At 43.9% G+C, this 19,880-nt stretch overlaps 1 protein-coding gene across 11 annotated transcripts in view; it reads left to right on the top strand.

Moving 5' to 3' along the window:
• Positions 1–19,880, top strand: part of BLVRA (biliverdin reductase A) — a 54,173-nt gene that overhangs the window by 19,465 nt on the left and 14,828 nt on the right. For 5 of the 11 annotated variants that reach the window (XM_087766543.1, XM_087766592.1, XM_087766586.1 and 2 more), the window contains 5 exons: positions 8,998–9,125; positions 10,866–10,985; positions 11,618–11,715; positions 13,129–13,236; positions 13,956–14,142. In XM_087766543.1, coding sequence (XP_087622669.1) covers positions 9,007–9,125; positions 10,866–10,985; positions 11,618–11,715; positions 13,129–13,236; positions 13,956–14,142 — 632 coding nt within the window. In that variant the 5' untranslated portion in view covers positions 8,998–9,006. Of the gene's footprint in view, positions 1–266; positions 356–4,078; positions 4,180–8,625; positions 8,878–8,997; positions 9,126–10,865; positions 10,986–11,617; positions 11,716–13,128; positions 13,237–13,955; positions 14,143–18,045; positions 19,863–19,880 lie in introns of those variants that run through there. The other 6 variants (XM_087766559.1, XM_087766576.1, XM_087766563.1 and 3 more) reach the window with 5 other exon arrangements.

The raw sequence follows: 19,880 nt of genomic DNA, 5'->3' as shown, positions 1-19,880 counted from the left end.
GGCCTGACAGGGAAAGGGGATGTGATTTGCTTGCTGTAAGTCACCCAGTAAATTTCTGGGAGAAAGTAGGAATACAGCCTGGAAACACAGCTTCCCTGCTTCTGCCCAGCCCAGTTCTGCATTCGTGACAGCCTCTGAAGAAGAAAATTCTTGTCGAAAGGACTGCAGTAATTGGCAGGCAAATTCAGGGGCAGATGTAATAATTGAGAAGATATTTCAGAACATTTTTCTATAATTGTCCATCATCACTTTAATTTGTATTACAGCAAATGCTTCGAAGTCACTCCTGGCATTGGAGTTTACCTGCAAAGCACTCGTGAATCTATCAAGTGAGGCGGAGAAGCCCCTTCTCTGGGTAGGTGACACAGCGAAAACAAAATGAGCAGCATAGGGAGGGAAGGGAATGTGCTGAGATTATTTGGCATGTCTCAGCTTCCTGCCCTGTCAGCTACACCTCTTGTGATTAGCTCCGAGTAAAGCTTCCCCAAAAATACAGGTATGGATGAGTAGTCCTCCTATTTTTTTTTTTTAATGGAACATGAAAAGCTCTCAATTTTAAAAACTGTAAGAGTCAGCACAAAACAGCAATGTCTTTGTATGAAATAGGTGTTTAAGCAGAGCCTCAGTAGTTAGTGTTCAGCTGATTAGCCACGCGGAGACTTCACTCTGGTGGCTTTATTGTTCTGCGGGGAAGCCAGGGGACGCAGTTTGTGGTCCACAGGGACCAGGCAGAGTTCAACTCTGTGATAGCTTTAGTGTTTACATGGGCGTTAAGTTAAAAAAGTGATGGAGGATGTGTTTCATGCCATTTTTTTCTTGGACTTAGTACCATTTTTAGCTTTACTTCGGGTTATTTTCTCCAGCCTGTGTTAAGGCACAGACTGGTATTGTAGCCATAATATTGCTCGATCCCATGGAAAATCAGGATCTGTGAATTGCTGATAGCTCCATACCATAGCTCATTCTCCTGAGTGCTCATCTAAAATTGGACTTTACTCCAAAGTAACTGACAGTCGCTTGTTAAAACACTCTTCTTCTACCACCATGGACAAATTCACTTTCAAAAATGGTTATAGCACGTTAAAGCCTGAAAGAAATTTTTGGGACTGTTTGTGGCTCTCTTTGCTTTGGTCATATACTAATTAGCCACATACAAGCAGCCTTTTTTTGTTAAAGAATAGCTGTGATGAGGCTGCAGTTATGTGGGATTGTTTATTTACCCACCAGAAGTTTCACAAGGCTCTCTGTAGTTCACTCCAGAGTAGTTCCTGGAAACTTAACATTAGAAGTAAGGATTTTGTGTTTGTTGTTGGTTTTTTTTGTTTGTTTTTCTGTTTGTTTTTTTTAAGGGGATATTTTTATAAAATAAAAAGTGGAGCCCTTCATGTCTTCCTTTTCATTTTTTTTCTGGTGCCCCAAAGCAGGCTCAGTTCTTTCCTGGATAGTTTCAGCCATAGCAGTGTAGGTATATCCAAATGTAATTTGGTTCTCAGAGTTTCAAACAAAATGAGCCTAACTGAGGACTTAGCTTCTCTACAGATCTCTGGGACTCCACCTCAAAAGTGTTATTTGCCTTTGTTTTTCCTCTTCAGGCTAGCAACCAAATCTGAACCACAAAGGGTGACTACAGACAGAGCAGGACAAAATGGTCATTTATACCCATGCACGTACATCAAAGCACTTCTGATTCAGTCCTCCACAGGGTGGAATATGTCATGTATTAAAAACAGATCTTCAGATTCTTCCAGTACCTCTCACAGTTTTTTATTAGTTTTGTGAAATGTTTTTGCTGCAAGTATGGAGTTGCAGGCTGTGGAGAGCAACCACACTGTGACAGGAGTCTGGACTGTTGTGGACTCTGGAGTTAGTAGAGTTAAGTTGCAGAAGTATGTTTTAATAAAAGTTTTCCTTTCTACTTAAGTATTAATGCTGGAGACAGTATATCTGTTAAAAGTGCAGTCAGTTATTATTAACCATCACTGTATATAGTAAAGGTGCTTGTTTGGCAGCTGTAACACAGCATCTGGCCATATCTCAGTATAACTATGTCAACTTCAGCTTTGGCAGCCAGCTGGAAAACCAGAATTTAATCAGAAAGCCTAGGCGAATAAGCTTGCATATAAATGTAAACCAATGCAGGTGTATTGTTCAAATGGCATTTCAAAGCCAGGAAGAAAAGCCTGCTCTGGCTGTTCCCAAGGTACAGTGGTGCCAGTCAGGATGAGAGACTGTTTTCTGCTGGCAAACCTCTGGTAGAGCTGGTGCCTCAAAGGTATAACTTGCCTACCAGAGCCTGCATGCCTGCCAAGAAACTGTGGCCTGGGCTGCGATAGCCGGAGAGATGGGTGTGAGAGATGGAGAGATGCTGCGGAGGGTTGGTACTTAAGACTGTAACAAACAACTGTCAAGGAAAATGTATGTGGTTGCTCTACAGCTTCTAGGTGCTGTTGTCTTCCTCTGAAACGTGGAGACTGTAAATGGTCGTGGCAGGTTTTTGAGAAAATTTCTGACTCTCACTTTATGTTCAATTAATGTTTTAAAGAGAAGTAACAAAGAGAGTGTTGGGGGTTGCCTTCCTGACTGTCCCTTTCTTGCAGAAGGACTTTACTTTTATCTCTAGGTTGCAGCAAAGGCAGAGCAAAAACACAAACCCCGGCTCCAGCATGTTAGCATTCAAACAATTATTTTTTTTTGCCTCCATTTTTGTTTTTCCTTTTTATTCAAGTTCTGCCTTTAGTTAGGATTAGTGAGGCCTGTGTTGGGTCTGCTTCCCAAAGGTACTTCAGCACATACAGAGGTTAAAGTGCATAAGTGGTTTCCTGCAGAACAAAGGATATTTATGCCTTTGACTAGGCTGCTAAATTGGAGCATTTGTGCAGTTCTTCCCTTTTACAAAACAACACTAACAAAAGCCACACTGTTCAGCTTCTGCTTTCTCTGCTCCAGGCAGATGCGTCTTGCTACGAGGTGGTGGCACAAGCTATAACATGTACCAACGCCCTGAGTACAGCATCTGCCAGGGCTCTGGGTGTTTGCAATCAGAGATGTAAGGCTGGAGGGAACCTCAAGGTTTCAACTTGTTGATTTTACAGTGGCTGCTGCTGTCTGTCCAGTGTTCCCCTAAAAACTTCTGTTGAGGAAGATGCTGCAACCCCCATCTCAGGGCTTTGCTGCCAAAACAGAGAAAACATTTTCTATGATGTCTAACCCACAAGTCTGCTGCAAAGGGAGATCTGGAGAACTTCCTCGGTCCAGCCTGGTTTATGTTAGGGGAAAATATCGGGTTGAATCCGACAGCCTGAGAGGAGCGAGGCTGTGCAGCTCCGTGGCCCCTGGTCCAACCAGTGAAAATGTATTCCCAGTCACAGAGCACACATATACACCAGGTATATATACTTGTACGTGGCCGGCCACACAGATCACAGACAGAGCACTCACACGAACACAGACAGCACCAGCAGCCACATCCTCTTCCCCTCTCTGGCTGAGCAGGATAGAGGTCCGCTAGTGAGAATATATATATATATATATGTACATATGTACAAGGTGGATCCAGCAGACAGGCTCAGGCACTCTCTCTGCCCAGTAGCTGCCCCTGAATCCCAGTCTCCCTGGTCGCTGGCCCCTGACCATCTGAGTCCCCCTTTACTCTTCGGAGCAGCGGGAGGGGGCTGCCAGGTCAGTAGGGATTGTATTGTGTATTTTTAAGTGGCAGGAAGGAAGTGACAACATATGTCAGCACTCAGGTTTGGTGGAGTTGTAGATTTAATGTAGGCAAAGATCTGACAGGTAGAGGAGGGGGTGCTGGAGAGCATGAAAATTGCCAAAGAATTACTGTGGGAATGAAATGGTTCAACTGTTGAGTATGCAAAAGTGAACTAAGCTTGACAGCAGTGTTTTCAGATTAAGTACTCATCTGCGAGGTTTCTGCTACTCTTAAGATATGTGTGGCAGTAAAGTGGTAGTCATTTGAAGTAGCACACTTAAAAAGACCAGGCTGGGAGCGCTTCAGGAAAGATTTGCACATCACTGTTATGCTATTGCAGGTGACATTAATTGCAAAATATTTTGATTTCAGATGTGAGTCACTCGTTCATACCTGTGGGAACAAGGGTTTGAAAACTGCAGGGAGAATGCATGAGGCTTACTGAAATTCTCTATATATAATCATGAGAGAAGGTACCCGTTCTCATCCTGTAATGTCTAGATATGCCATGAAGTATTTTCTTGAAGGGCAGATAATTCTTAAGTTCTGCCTTTTATCTTGCCTCTGCACTGGCTTTGCACGGCCTTAGCGATGTTGCACAAAACAGAGGTAAGCCTCGCCTCCCTAAAGCTTGCCTCTGTGAGCGTTAGCAGTTTTGAGATGTAGGGACTGAAGTTCCACTGTAATTGCACCGGGGAGGAACGCATGTGCTGGGTGACCGATCCCTTTGGGCATTGCCTGTTTTGCTGCTGAATATTCCTGTTTTGCTGCTAATTTTTGCAAGAACACTTGGGTATAGAACACTTTTATTTGTAACGGAGTAGTCTATTCAGTGGAGGAAATAAGCAGCGCAAGCACAGAAATCTCAACAGAGAGCAGAAGGGTGACAGGACGATGATATATTGGTGTAGGATAAATGATCTTCTTCAGCTAGATGCCGTTCTCGGGTCTGCTTCTCAGTGTGATGCAGGGCTCATCTCCCTCAGTAAGAGGAGCCACTTGTTCTGGCTGTCAGTGGGAAGAGCTCCCGCACCAGTCGGCAGCTGCTGTGCTCCCCGTCCCAGTTCAGAGGGGACCCTTGGTGGGGCTGGCAGGGCTGCCTGCGACCAGACCAGGGCAGTTGCTGCTGGGCGGTGGGAGGCACGCTTCAATCACCAGCTGTGAGCATGAAGGACACCCCTTTCTAATCTTCTCACCAGCCCCTTTGGTTTCATACAGCCAGTTAGGAAAGGGTGGAGAAAAATGCTTTTGGATGCTGGCTGATGTACTGGTATATCACTTACTGTACAATTTTTCAGTATGACAGGCGCCAAAGTTCAGCAGCCTTGAAAATGCCTCTGAAATCTTTTTGTCAAAGCTTTGACTGAGGTCACCTATCTTAAGAAAAAGGCATGGAAGGCAGGCATAGCAGTTTATGGTTTGGGCTTCCTCTTTCATCATTTTTGTACTTGAAAGACAACTGTAGCTGTTATCCTAGTGTAAAGGTTTGAACTAAGGAGTAAATATTCATATATTCATCTGGACTCTCAGATGAGTATTCTCTATTCTGCTCTTACGTGGTTCATGACAGTTCCAAAAAACATCTAATTTGCTTTTCTCCCTGAGCAGCTCCAGGATTTGTTTTGTGAGCAAAATGAGGGTAATAAAAAGCAGCAGCAGGGATGCAGACGTAGTGATTTTTCCCTTAGCTACGTGCATAAGCGGAGGTTGTATAATGTACATTTAGGAGCTGTCTCTTTCTTTGTGGATATCGTATTAGCCTGCAAACCCTTGACCTGGACCGAATGGCTGGTTGCTATGGCAACAGGTTGCATAGTAACAGGTTTTGTTCCTAGGTTGAAATCATCTTGCTTCTCTTAAATGTGACTTTTGGGGAGGTCAGAAGTTGTTCATCAGATGAAACTAGTAAAGTTTTTCAAAGGAGAGGCAAAAATGTTGATGTTCAGCAACCTGAGCATCTGCTGAGAGATGTTCTTTGTTCATAGCAGTGGAAGAAGGTAGTCGGCTCCCCCACCTTCTTCACTTCATTGAGGCAGAGGTCAGCAGCTCACCAGAAAAAAAAAAAGCAGTTCTTGGAAACAAGATGACTGTAGGAGCTTCGGGGGAATTTGTCTGCTGTGCGACTCCCACTCCCAGTCCTGCTAAAGGCAGTAGGCAAATATTAACAGCTTAACACTCCAGTAACCTTGGAAATTTCTGAACTTAAAGTAAGCCCCTGATCAGCTGCTTTCTAGCTGGACTGCTTCTAAACCTCTGCTGACCTGGTCCTCGTTCACACTGGAGCCCTTTATGAATCTAAATTTTAAAGAATTACAACCATACACTTCAGAAGAGCAGGTTTTTTGCTTTTTGATGGCTCTGCTTGGCAAGGTCCTATGGGAGACTGCGCTGGGGGGCAGAGGGCCTGAGGCTGATCTACAGGGACGACCTCCCCAGAGCACAGGCTCTGGGTACGTTGGCAATAAAAAGCAGGCTGAGAAAATATGAGTCTGCTGCTCAGTGGGGCCAGGGTGAAGGAAATTAAAGGTACTTGATGCCTTTTTTTTACGTGGCTTTCACTTGTAGGGTTTGTCTTCAGACCTCCCAGGTTTCTGAGTCTGCTAACAGAGTCTGTGGCAATGTAGTGTTACCCACAGTAGAGGAAGACAGTGACATAGCTCTTGAGCTAATTGGATGTACAGCAGCCCCTGGCACCAGGCAAGGTGCATCCAAGGGTGCTGAGGGACTTGGTTGATGTCATGGCAAAGCCACTTGCTGATCAGGGGAGGTTCCTGGTGACTGGAAGAGGGCAAGTATTGCACTCATTTTAAATACCGTTAAATGTCTTTATTAATGACCTGGACAATAGGATGGAGAGCAGCTTCACCAAATCTGTGGATTAAATCAAACTGGGGGGAGTGGTCAATACACCAGAGGGGCCCGGGCAGGCTGGAGAAACAGCAGACAGGAACATCATGAAGTTCAGGAAAGGCAAACGTGGAGTCCCTTGTCCAGGGTGGAATAACCCTGTGCACCAGTGGAGGTTGGGGACTGCCTGGCTGGAAAGTCAGAAAGTGCCCTGCAGATGCTGGTGGACAAGTTGAACCTCAGGCCGCAGCATGTTCTTCTGGCAAAGAAGGCCAACTGTGTCCTGGACTGCATTAGTAAGAGTGTAGCCAACAGGACCTGGCTACACCTGCAGTGCTACGTCCAGTTTTGTGTACCCTGGTCCGAGAAATAAGTTAAGTACAGGAGTGAGTCCAGTGGAGAGCCACCAAGATGGGCAGGGGGCTGGAGCAGATGATGAACAAAGAGTGGCTTAGGGGACTGGGTTTGTCCAGCCTCCAGAAAAGAAGGGTAAAGGGGGATATTATTGCTGCCTACAGCTTTCCGATGGGAGGATGTAGAGGAGCTGGAGCCACACTTTTCTGGGAGATCTGCAGTGAAATGGCAAAAGGCAATGCAGGAAACGGAGTAGATAGTAAGAAGTTCTTGCTGTGAGGGTGGTCAAACACTGCAGCAGGGGCCCTGAGAGGTTGCCAGATTCCCATCCATGGGGACAGTCAGAAATCAGCATGGCCCTGGTGTGGCTGAGTGGGGTTTGGATCGGGTGATCTCCAGGGGCTCCTTCCAGCCAAGATCATTCTGCAAGTCTCAGTCTCTTTTCTCTTTGGCCATAGAGAAAAGCGAGTGTAACTGAGAGCCCAGACCAGGACTCTGCCTGTGGGTGGAACTGAAAATGGGTTGTGTGGTTATGTTACCCTCCTTTCCCCCCCTCTCTCAGCCCTATACAACTCTCTTCCCTGGTAAGCAGTGTCATCGCGTTATACCTCAAATATTTGGTAATGACATGTCACTGTAATCCCCCTAGAGAACTCTTCCAATATCACTTATTTCTTCTTTTATGTTAAACATGCTGCTGTGTGTTTTACCCTTGTACCCTCTTGGCATGTATAAAGTAAGCAGAGTTCAGCACTGACAGGAATATATACGTAGGCAGGAGCTTATACAAAAACAAAATCCAGACATGACATGTGATTGGAGAGGGGCTTGCTTTTTTTTTTTTTTCTTTCCTCCTTTGTGCCAGTTGATGTAATTTCTTAGCAGCTGTCAACCTCTGGCACTGTCAGAACAGTCACTTGCGGCTGTGCTGCTGCACTGTGATCCTGTCAGACAAGAGGCACAGGAGGAGTGAAGTGGGGTTGTCCATTTATCCATTTAAGTCTCGGAAGGATTTGAAGGGCTGCAACCAGGTACTGGAAGTGATCAAAAAGAGTTCAGTAGTGTGAAGGGATCAGCAGCGGCAAGGTGGAGAACACTGAAACAGAAGAAACAGAGTTTGAAGGGATGCTGTTGTAGGATGGAAGGAGCAAAAAATGCAGAGGGGCTGACTTGGCTTGGTTTTAGACCATTTTTCCTGTAAATCTTAAAATTACTTTATGAAGTGGTGCTAGTCCTCAGAGTGGTGGAACAGCGCAGGTTTGAAAGGTTACACCGGTTGCCCAGTGCTTCCGCAAATCAATGGTGAATCATAAAACCAACAGAAGAATTTATTACCAGTGGCCCAGCAGCCCAGCCAGCGAGCGCAATACCTGGCTCGTCCTCCGCATGATGCAATTGTGGCAGGAATGTGCTTTTGGGAGATGTAAATCTTGAGGACATGCCTGCTTGTCATTAAAGGGATGACAGAGCTTTCTTCATGTATGGAAATGTTAAGCAAGCATCTCGACCAAATTATCAGATGGTTGGCTGTATCTTGACATTGTAGGACGTGCCAGTGGTTATGTGGGGGAAGAAAAGATGCTCTTTGCTTCCTGTCCCAAAGTATTCGGGCTATGCTGCTGTGCACTGTGAATGTCTGTGCGGCAGCCCAGAGCATGCTGTGCTGCAGACGCTCAGGAAGTCATCAGGGTTTATATAAAGCTCTGCTGGGTTTGCAGAACCTTTTGGCACCTTTCCAGCATGGAAGAGATGATATAAATAGAAGAATGTCTCCCTTTTGAAGTCTGCCTTCTATTCATGGAAAGGAAGAACTTTGTGCCGGAGCTGTGATATAATAGCTGTTAAATACAAGTCTCATGACCACTCCTGTGACGGGCTGAACTGCTTGACCACATTTCAATGGGATGCGAGTGAGCTCAGTAGCCTGTAGCATCACATCTCTGTTAGCTGGTTGCTGACATCTGAATAAGGTTTGGCTGTATGAAAGCAGGGCTCAAGAGTAATTCATCCTCCCACCGCCCCTCCCAGCTGCTCCTCTCCCTGCTAAAAGAAAAAAAAATGTTGCTTCTTTTTTTTTTCCCTTTGGTCAGATTAACAAAATGTTTGGGACCGTGGTGGTTGGAGTTGGAATTGCTGGCTTAGCACGGATCCGAGACTTGATGAATCCGATGCCTTCCAGCCCTTCTGAGCACCTGAAACTCCTTGGATTTGTATCCAGGTTAGAAATTTCATCTTAGCATGTTTAATATGGATACTGTAATGTTCCTTTCTTCTGGTGCGCATGCCTTTCCATGTGGAGGACTATTACTTGAGGGGGGCAGGAGATGAATATCCAAAGTTTTATATTTCTCTTATAATTATGGCTGTCTGAAAAGGGAAAGTTTATGCAAATATGCCTGTCATTCTGAGTGGCAGCTAGGAACTGAGCACAGAAAGCTTTGCGAGAAGGAACAAATAGGTTACCTTAGTGAGGTACCTTGCAGAAGTGACTAAAAAGCTGAGAGACATTCTCGGTGCAGCATCTGTGTGATAAAAAGAAATGCAATTCTATCTGACTGAAATTTCCTGTAGGTTTAGGATGGTACAGACAATAATAACACCAATGAGCTAATGTCTGCATGAAATTTCTAGATATGTTTAAAAAACATAGCATGTTTTTAAAAACTTTTTTTACAAAAACACATGTTGTAAAGCTCCTAACGCTGCAACTTCATCCTAAAATTCTATCTTATTTTTTTTCAAACCAAATACTGAACCTGTAGATGTTTTTAAAGAAAATCTCATAATTTAGTACATACTGTAAGGTTGCCTCTTAGAGAGCAACTTTATGGTTTTTCTTGCTAGCTTGGAGCCATGGAAATTTAGCAGGACCATGTTACGCATACACCTCCCTCTGAGCATTCCTGCTAGACCATCTGCCCCATAACAGCAGAGCATAAAGGTTTTAAATAGTTAGGCGGTACACGTATGGATCTCAGACTGTGAATGTATTTTTCCAGCTATATTTAAATCATGCAGTCAGGGTTGTTTGAGACTGAAAGGACCCATTAGGTCATCCATTTTATCTCCCTGCCAAATGCACTCTTGGTTCCCTGATGCCTTTGCTAGTGCTGTGGCTAGCCTTGAGCAACACTGAAGACAGGGTTTCCACTACTTCTGTTGAGACACGGTGCTGTCGAAAGGCACAGTTCACAGCCAGCTTGCTTGGATATGTTGCCTTGCTCTTTGCGTTCCAATCACATACAAACATTACCTGTCTTTGCTTTCAGGTCCTGCTTGTAGCCTACCCTCATGCCGTCTGTCGCCTATCCTAACACCGTCAAGGTGTCTGCTCCAGTCTTCACTAATGCAAAGGGCTTTTGGGGCGAGTGTCTGTGTTTCATTTTCAGGTGGAGATGTGCTCAGGGTGGTGGCCAAGAGAGCCTTCCCTTTAGCACTGACATGGTGTGTGTGTTGCAAGGTATGAGCCGTCATAGCCAAGCATCTGGTTTGTCCCTCTCCTGCTTGTCCATACTTGTAGTTGCATGTGGCCCTGCCGACTCAAGTGTTTTTGCTCATGTTGTCCAGCATGGTGGGGAGAAGTTCTCTCATAGGAGCACTGTTCTCTTTCAAGTTACTCTTAAAATGGCTCTTTCATAATGATGCTTATTAAAAACCAAACCACCAAAACCAAAAAAAGAAAACCAAAAAGCACTTTACACTTCAGTAGCAGGATGGTTTCTGTACTGATACCACCACCTACACACTGACCCACCTGTTTTTGTCTTTTGTGCACTCCACTTCTGTCTGTAAGTGCTCATGCCCTTCCTGGATTATAAGCTGCCTTTGTTGCACCCCGGTTGAACTCAGTGAGACAGTGGTCCATGGGAACAATTTCTAAGTGCTGCTGCACAACATGCAGTTGGGAAGAATGGACTGTGATGGTTATGCTCTGGTTGTATTTATGCTAAATACACAGGAGAAGTTTTGGCAATATTAATGAGGCCAAGCAGATTAGCCTGGAAGATGCTCTAAGAAACAAAGAGATCCATGCAGCCTTCATCAGCACAGAGAACAGAAGCCATGAAGAAACCATCAGGTATTTTGAGGTGTTTGGTTTTTTCCTTTTCCCACCCTCTCCCCTGTAATTTAGAAGCATAGATGAGCTGTGTAAAGCTGTTGCAGGAGAGGATGTGGACACTGGAGGAGAGACTGCCAGACTAGAAGGCTGAAGTGAACGATAGTGAGTTCCCTAGAGCACCCAATAAGCCCTGGAAGAGACTAGGATTTAAGATGCATTCATTTTCCAAGTAATTTCAATTGCATACCTCTAGGCCTGTGTTTGATGGACAGGCAGCTTGAAACAGGATTCAAAGCCTTTCCTCACAGATTATATAGAGGAAGGGCACTCCAGTGCCCCACTCCAGCCACTCAAGTGTCTGGAAGTTAGAAATTGCAGTGCTCAACACCGCCGCATTTTAGTGACTTGCTGTAGATGAGTGAGGGAATTCTGTGGAAAAAGGAGAATTAAAACCCAGTTCTCCTGGTATTCAAATGTGTGATGTAGCCACCACACCATCCTTGCTAGGAAACTTGCCATTTATTTCTGTTACTCCATGTTGTGCATTTCTCCGTATGGGGCTGACTGTGGGAATGAGAAGCAGCTTGCACAGTGGAGAGAGATGATTACGATGATATACATTTTGAAGAGTGATCTTGTATCCCTTTCAGAATGTTTTTAGAAGCTGGGAAACACGTCCTCGTTGAATACCCCATGGCTTTGTCTGCTAAGGCGGCCCATGAGCTCTGGGAGATGGCTGAACAGAAAGGTAATGGCATTTGTTCTCAAGGGTGTAAACAGTATTACCTGTTTGGTAGCACCAAAGGCATCAAACTCAAAGGCAGGGCTCCAGTCTACTATTAATCATGACATACAAGGGAGTATGCGTGTCTCAGAGATGTGTCAATCTAGGATTTAAGACATGTGCCAATGGGGAAATAAACACACAAATGTCAAGGCTAAGAGTAAGGTACATTTGCCCTCACAAAAGCACTGGCATCTGCTTCTTCCACTAAGAATGCGGTTAGAGAAGGAAACCAGTCGCAGTGATAGTAAAGCACTTAATGAGTGCAGCCATTGGACTTGTGCACTCCCCTGTCCTCTCTCTCCCTGAAAATAAGACTGGAAACAGCTCTCCCAGCTTCTAGCATTTGTGATGTGCTGGTCACGCACAGCTGCTCATGCTATTGTAGGCCAGCAAGGCATCCCTGCCTGAGAGAGAGCTTGTCTCTAAGCAAAATCTCTTTATTTCTGGAAGGTGTGTGGTCCCACCCCTGCGGTGCCAAGGGTCAGAAGCTGGCAGTTCAGCTGAGGCCAGTGGGGATGTGTGGGGCTGCAAGGAACAGAACAGTGCTGGGCAGGAGCGGAGTGCAAACCATTTGGACAAGCTGCACTATTTATACCACTGCTTCTTAAAAATTTCCTTTGTGACTTTTGTCCTAAAACACCGGAGGTATAGGATTTCTGCTTTGCTGTTTCCCTGTACCAACACCACTTACTGCCTTGTCGCTCACCAAATGGCTTCCCATTGAGCAGAATTTATGCCTCGCCTCTTGAAGCAGCAGCAGTTACTGTCAGCAGCCTAAATTGACTCTCCTGGAAACCTTCCAGAAAAACACATATTGAATGAGGGCCACATTCAACATGTATTGGATAGCCTCTATTCCAAAGCAGCCCAATTAATTGCAATGGAGGGAGGTGGTCCTTAACATATTGTTACAATCTGGGTCTGAGTATTATGCTATTTTTTTCCCCTCCTTTTTCTTTCCTACTACCCTGGGAGGAAAAACGCAGAACAAGGAAATGTGAGGAGAAAGAGGCCAAGAAGTAATCCATCTTTTACTTTGAAGACTCATGTTTCAGCCTTAGTTGGGTATTGGGTTTCATTACAGAGTTTCTGTTAAACATAGTGGCTACTGTTCCTATAGTCTCTATATTCGTTGTCTCCTGAAAATCCTTAACCGAGATTGATGCCTCAGCACAGGGCCTGCGTTTAGTTTTCTTTCTGACATCTTTTTTGCCAGCCATGCATGAGAACATTTCTAAGTGAGCTCCCAGTGGTGGCTGGTGAAGCCTTTACTGCTTAGACGTGCCTTTGATTCACACAGAAAGCTTTTATTTACTCTGTCCTGATTTTTGGTGTGTGGTTTTTTTTTTTGTTGTTTTTTTTTTTTAATGGCAGGTAAAGTACTCCATGTGGAACACATTGAGCTTCTGACTGAAGAGTACAAACAGCTGAAAAAAGAGGTGGCTGGGAAAGACCTGGTGAAGGGAACATTGCATTTCACAGGTCAGTGGCTGTGAGGAAATCAAAGTCCATCTGGATTTGTCTGCCTGCTCCATAGGGACACCAGTCCTTCCAAGGCTTCATTCAGTCCTTTTAGACGGGAGTCTGTCTATAAACTGGACTAGAGACACAGGTATCAGTTCTGGATATTTCCATGAAATTACAGAACTGTCTGGAAAGCACCTTTGCCTTAACAGTTGTCTTCTACGGGCTGTTGCTTTGCTAATCTCTTTCTGCTATTCGGTGAAGAATGCAAGCCCATGCCTTGTTGTATGGAGGAGAGAGCACTTCTTCATCCCTTCTGTACTTTGGTCATAGTGATGAATTTCTCATTCATATTGGTCTCAGAGAGGATGATGAGCTGTGATGAAGTGTCCCAATTTCTAGTGGGGACCTTTAGTCTTCCGTACTGGTGTTTGGCCCCAGAAGAGCTGGGAGAGGTTTTGAAGTCTGTTTTCTCCTTACTTCATTCCCTTGTTGAATCCACATACACCCTCATGTCCTCAACACATCCTGGAGGGTTTGTTGTATATGTACTTTGTGCAGCCTTCTCTATCATAGCTCACCAACTGATCCATTTCAAGGTTGACCATATTGACTTTCCTACTCGGTCCCTCCATCTGCTCATGTCCTTTCTACACTCTGGTCTCTAAGCCTGCAACACTGCAATTTCTTCAGCCTTTCCTCTGCGGAGGGCATTATTCTCCTTTCCATTTCTCAAGACTTTCTATTGCCAGGTAGCGTCCTCGATGAAAACAAAACAGGATTCCCAGCTTTCAGTGGAATTGCCCGACTGACTTGGCTGATTGACCTCTTTGGAGACCTCACTGTTACCTCTGCCACCAGAGAAAAGCAGAAGGATAAGAATTATTCCAGAATGACTGTTCACTTTCAGACGGCAAACAAGAAGTGAGTAATGGCCATGGCAGCAGGTGAGCCAGGCTCCTCAGGTATCATCTGCAGGAGTTCTGCATCCTCTCTTCCTCTTGCGGAAACAGAATGGGTGGATGCTGGCATGAAAGTGTACAAGAGAACCGGCCCTGAAAATGCTTCCTATAGTAATAATGGTAAAAAGAGCCACCACCAAACAATGTCTGCTGAAGAGCACAAGGAGGTTTAAAAGCTCTTCTCTTAGGTCAGAATGTAGGAATGGGCCCATAATGCATTTTAGTATGCCTGAGATTGAAAGACCCTTCTCTTGCACTCTGAAAAATTGTTCAGACGCAGGGTATTTTTTGTTTAGCATCAGACATTCTAGCTGTACATTGAAAGCTAACCTTTCTTTAAAGGTTGAAAATATATGACTGTTTGAAAAGGTAATGCACTAGTTATAATACTTAGCTTATAGTAGTATAATGTTTGTGCTAATATGTAGCACTAGCTGGAGGTTAAGAAAAAATTACACATTTCGAGCAGAAGTATAATAAACTACTGAAAGGCTAACATGCAAAGTTTGCTCTTGACTAATGCCTAATCTGCAGTCCTGAAGTTTTCTCGATTTTTCCTGATACGACAACAGTCTGTTTCCCATTTCTTCTCTTTTTGCTTTTGTTGCATAAGTGTGTTGGGCTGAGTGAGAATCCAGCAACCAGGATTACTTGTCATTTTTCCCAGTCATTGCATTATGACTTTTTTGCAGAAAACTCTTTTGATGATGCATTTTATAATAATGAGTTTGTTCTCCCTTTTATTATATGATAACAAATAGCCTTGCTGTCAAATAGTATATTTTTAATGGCCTTGCTATAAAATAGTATATTTTTAAATATTATATGACCATGAAGTAAGTCATCAGTGTTTCATACTGTGAATTGAGAACTCAACTTGGTCCGAAGTCTGGTGGTGTATTTTGCTGGAAACTCTCCGGTTTGGTCGTTCTGGGCCATCCGCATGGAGGTCATGTCCTTTCAGATAGGTTGAAGTTACTTATGACTACAGTTTACTGCATGCTATAGATGTAACTTGAGAATTGTCTGACATGAAAAGGTACAGAGAAGTTGCCCAAGCTCTATATGTTTCCTAGGAGGTAGGAATGGTGATGGAACAATTTGTTCCTTTCCCTTTACTCCTGTTTTCCTGTTTTTCCACATAGCACGCTCTGCCTTTGAGGCAGATGACCCCCTCATAGGCATATGACAAGAGGCAGATGAGAAGACTAGGGAGAGCAGGGGAAAATAAGACCCCATGGGAAAATATTCTGGCCTGTCTTCGTTTGTAATAAATTACCCTTTTTTGTTGCACTTATACTGCTACAACACTTACAACAACATAAAAAACCCCAACAACCCCAAAAAAGAAAAAAACACCAAACATGAATGCTTACTTCTTTAAGAATTTTAGATAAATGTTTAGTTAAAAGTAATGACCTGAAGGACTAGCTATTTGGGGAGTGAATAATCAGGGGTCATTTAAACTGTTAGTTTCACCGCGGGTCTAGTTAAGCATTTAGTCAGCCAGTCTTACAAAGCCCACCGCAGTTTATCGTGGGATTAGCATCTTGTCTTAGCAATCTTCCTCTCTCTTTAAATAAAACATCATTTCCAATTCCTTTTAAAATGCAGTTGTGAGAGGAGAGAACTCTGTATACAAGCTCTGTTTACCCTCTTAGCAATTTGCCAGTAACACAAGTAGCTGTAAAGGTCTATATAGAGTGAGATTTTGAACTAATTCCAGCAGGTGGAACTAGCGGGTGGCTTAAACATTTCCCTGGCTGGCCTGTCTCCTAGGTAGTCCTTAGCTGCTATGCATGATATTTGCTAGATACAGAACCACTTCTGGATTTCTGTTTTTTTTCCTGCTCTACACCGCTAACAGGTACCTGCTTTTCTTAGCCCACTGCTAATTATTTGTATGGGTCAGTAAGTGTTTTGTCACCCTGAGCTTTTTAATGACCTCGGGGGACAGTCAGCTTTATGGCTCTGGGATAATTTACGCCAGCTGGAAAGTTACATAGCGTCCCTGTATTCCGTTCGGTGGCAGGGCCATATTTCCTGCTGACCTTCCCCCATTGACGTCAGTGGAGTTACAGCAGTAGAGAATTTGGCCCACTCTCCGTCAAGCGAAGTTATGGCCCAGCAGTAATGGTGGTGGTGTTACGGCTCTAATTTGCCCAACCTTTATTTTGCTGAAGGATGGGAAAGGTCTGCACCTTTCCTGAGAGCTATCCCATCCTTTTTCAAAAGACACGAATACACTAACCTTGAGAAATCAGGTTAATTCAGCCTATTTTCTGCCTTGGAAAATACAGCAGGTGCAGAACGCAGGAGCCTGTGTTCTGCTTGTTAAGCAGGGATTTGTGCAAAGGCTATAGTCTGTCTCCGCTGCACAGCCCGCACTGGCTGCTCATCTGTCTCTGGCTGGATTTTGGAGGTGTGTGTTAATGCCTGACGCCCAGCTATCTGAGAGATGACCTCTGCCTTTGTTGTGTTTCCAAGACAATAGAGCTGACAGCCTCTCTGTGATAATACATTGAGCGGGCCAGGAAAAGCCAAACCTCTAGTGACACCCCGGCTGGTTTGGGACTGCAGTTCCTGTCCCAGGATTACAGAGCTGGGATTCAGTAAATGTCAGAAATGGATTTTTAGTGTGGGCTGGAGAGAGAATGATTTGGGCAAGTACTCTTTTGATGTTAACTAGGGGTAGGGTCTAATTGTTTAATTCCCATCCAAGGTAAGGTAGCCCCTGCTTGATTACACAGTAAATAAAAAATATTGGCATTTTCAAAGTGTGAAAAGGAAGATGTTTAAAAGAAATTGAAGTCATTTTCTGAACACATATTCTGACAATAAACATTTGAAATGATGTTTTCATTGAGATCTAAGCTTACAAAGTCTAATAAAATAGCTTCAAATTGAACATCCATAAAAAATCATGTAATACATGCTTTCTGCAGAAGTTGCTGCATAAAATATTAAGCTGAGTGCACCCAGAATTCTTTCAAGCGTGAAACCAGCTTAATTATTCTGCAGGTACAAAGACTGTTTGCTTCATTTTGGTTTATTGAGCTAGCACAATCCAGCTAGGGCCACTCATTATTTGGGGAAACAGGGAATCAGAAAAGCAGAAAGTCTCTTCCAATCTCTGAATAAAACGTAGCTAGGAGAGCTCTACCAGTCTGAAGTCTGGAAAGACAGAATGACCGTAAAAAGTCAGGGTGGTTTCTTCACTGCAGATAGTGCTTGCTTTGTAAAAAGTCAGTATAAAAGTGGTTTGTTAGTGTTTGGTTAAACTTTCTTTTTCTTCTTTAACTGTCTAACATGTTTAATGTGGCTTTATTCAGCTACCAAAAATGCTGCATTTGTTGCTTCTAAGTAACACTGCTAACACTTCTAAATAACTAACTACATCCATAGCCAGATAATACTTTGATACAGATTTTTAATGAAAATGGGTAAATAATCTTAAAAAAACAGCAGCCCTTCACAATTTCTGACATGAAATAAAAACCTGTTTCTTAAGCTACAAAATTGCTTAAATAATTTGCAGACTTGCAGCATACATATCTTTATAGCAAAAAAGGGACTAATTTTAGTGTAGAAGTTGTTGTTAATTAAAAATTAATACGTTTTGGTTACCAATCGAGTAGAATCAACCTCTCTTGGGGAAAATAACCAAAAATCCAATTGCAGAAGAAGATAAATCTATTAGTAAACCCAGCATTTTCCTGCTCACTGATCTAAATCAGTCATTTTAATCACTTTGATTAAATTCTGCCCGCTCTGCATGATTGTGCTTCTGGTTCAGCGGCTTCCCCAAGCTAGAGCAGAAGAAGGCATACGCTTGAGTCTGATCATTGGTGTGCATCTGCTCTAGATCACCCCAGGGAGGTGACCCTGCGTTGACACCCCTGTGGATCGTATCGTGGACTCCCTGCTGTTACATGGTGGAGATCTTTGCCTATGTCTGCCCGCTGATTTCTTCATACCTGCCTACCTGAGATAAAGCAGCTTTAAATTACAGTGGCCTGAACCCTCTGTGGCTCTTTGTTATCATAAGAACATAAAACCGGCTCTGTTGAGTCAGAGGAAAACCCAGCTTGCTCAGCGGCCTGCCTCTGACTGAGGTCAATAGCCGGCACCTTGGGGAAGGATGAGAACACAGAAAATACCGAGTGCTATGGCCCTCAAGCACCCTTCTGGCCTGCAGTGACACGTAGCCTTGGGACTTCCTGAAACGCATGGTGTCTTTGCATTCATTAGTCCTCTGAGGACTTTTTTCGGTGCATTCTTGCAGGCTGTGATTTGGGTCTTTTTTTTTCCCTCCAGTTGTTTTATTCTGTTCAGTCAGGTTCATCTGGCCATGCGTAATTTGTAGGGTGTGCGTGTGGCAGTACAGGTGAGCAAAGAATAATTGATACAGTGATGTGAATATAGAAACTGGATCCTAAAGCATAAAAGATGAGAGGTGTGGAATTAAGCTGAGTGCTCTGCAGAATGTGTTCAGGGTAGACTGACAAGGACTTTCTTTCCAGATCTAATGATATTGAAGATTTAATGGGCAGTACTTGGAGACAGAATTTATTCTTCCATGCTATTGATGCCCTCATAATTTGTGAGTGGCAGACTAAAGTGGGCCATAAAGGACTGTGGAAAGGCCATCAATAATGAAGTAAGAAAAATAATGTGCATCCTCTAAACACAGGCAGTAGTGAGTGCTGATGAATGAGCTGCAGAAAGGTAATGGCATGGTTTAGGCAGTTGACAAAAGAGCAGGAAGGGAGGATCGTGGCTGTGACTGGTGTTGAGGACCATTCCTCAAAGCCTCTGCAGGCATTTGCAGTATTGGGCCAGGGAGTCTGTTGACCCCTGAAGTGATGCAGCATATCCCATGGCTCCTCTTTCCTCAGCCAGACTGGGAAGTTGGGAAGGAAAGTGCAAGGACCTGTGAGCTATGCCGGTCAATAGCCAACGTCGCCAGTGCTTGGCCTGGAGGCTGTGGCTATCATGTTGGCATAAGACAAGACTTTGCTCTGATTAAGAAAGACCTGCCTGAGACTCTATGTAGCTGAAACAGGCAAAATTGACATCTTCTGATATAATCTCTAGGATCAACTCAGTGCTCCCAGTGAAGAGACAGAAACGTATTTGAAACATTCAGAGAGCGTGGATGCTGGTGTCTGCATGAGTGAACTTGCCATCTGTCCAGCTCATCCTAAAAGGGGTGGTGTTCAGCTTGCACAGTAGGACCTGGGTCATCATTATGTACCTGAGTGATGTAAATTTATTCTTGCTGGAAGAGTGACAAGACATTGCGGGCCTTGTGAGTTTAGCTGTGATTGAATCACGTACAAAATATTTTGATGTTTAACTGTACTTTTCATCCACCAACAAACAGATAAAACTTCCCTCTTCCCTGTGAGATGGCTAGACATTGCTGGCTTCACTTTGTGTGTAGGAAGAAGCAAGCTGGAGAGAGCTTAAATGGTGTGCTGAAAGTCATGCCATGAAGCAGTGGCAGAGTTAAGACTATTACCTTGTGTTCAACTCCGTAACCACAAGGCGTGCTGGTCAGAACATGTTACCTGAATATGCAATGAGTGAAATTTAAAAATGGTGCATCTGTTGGGGCATTTTCTGTAAATGCTGAGAAAAAAAAAGCATAAACTAGAACTGTTGATTCCATTTCTTCATAAATAGTCTTCTTTTTCT

This window comes from Nipponia nippon, unplaced genomic scaffold (assembly GCF_047370975.1).
Source record: "Nipponia nippon isolate SJK-2023a ecotype South Korea unplaced genomic scaffold, ASM4737097v1 scaffold_1, whole genome shotgun sequence".
Lineage (NCBI taxonomy): Eukaryota > Metazoa > Chordata > Aves > Pelecaniformes > Threskiornithidae > Nipponia > Nipponia nippon.
Note: the sequence above shows the minus strand (reverse complement) of the source record. Positions and strands in the feature narration are given on the sequence as shown.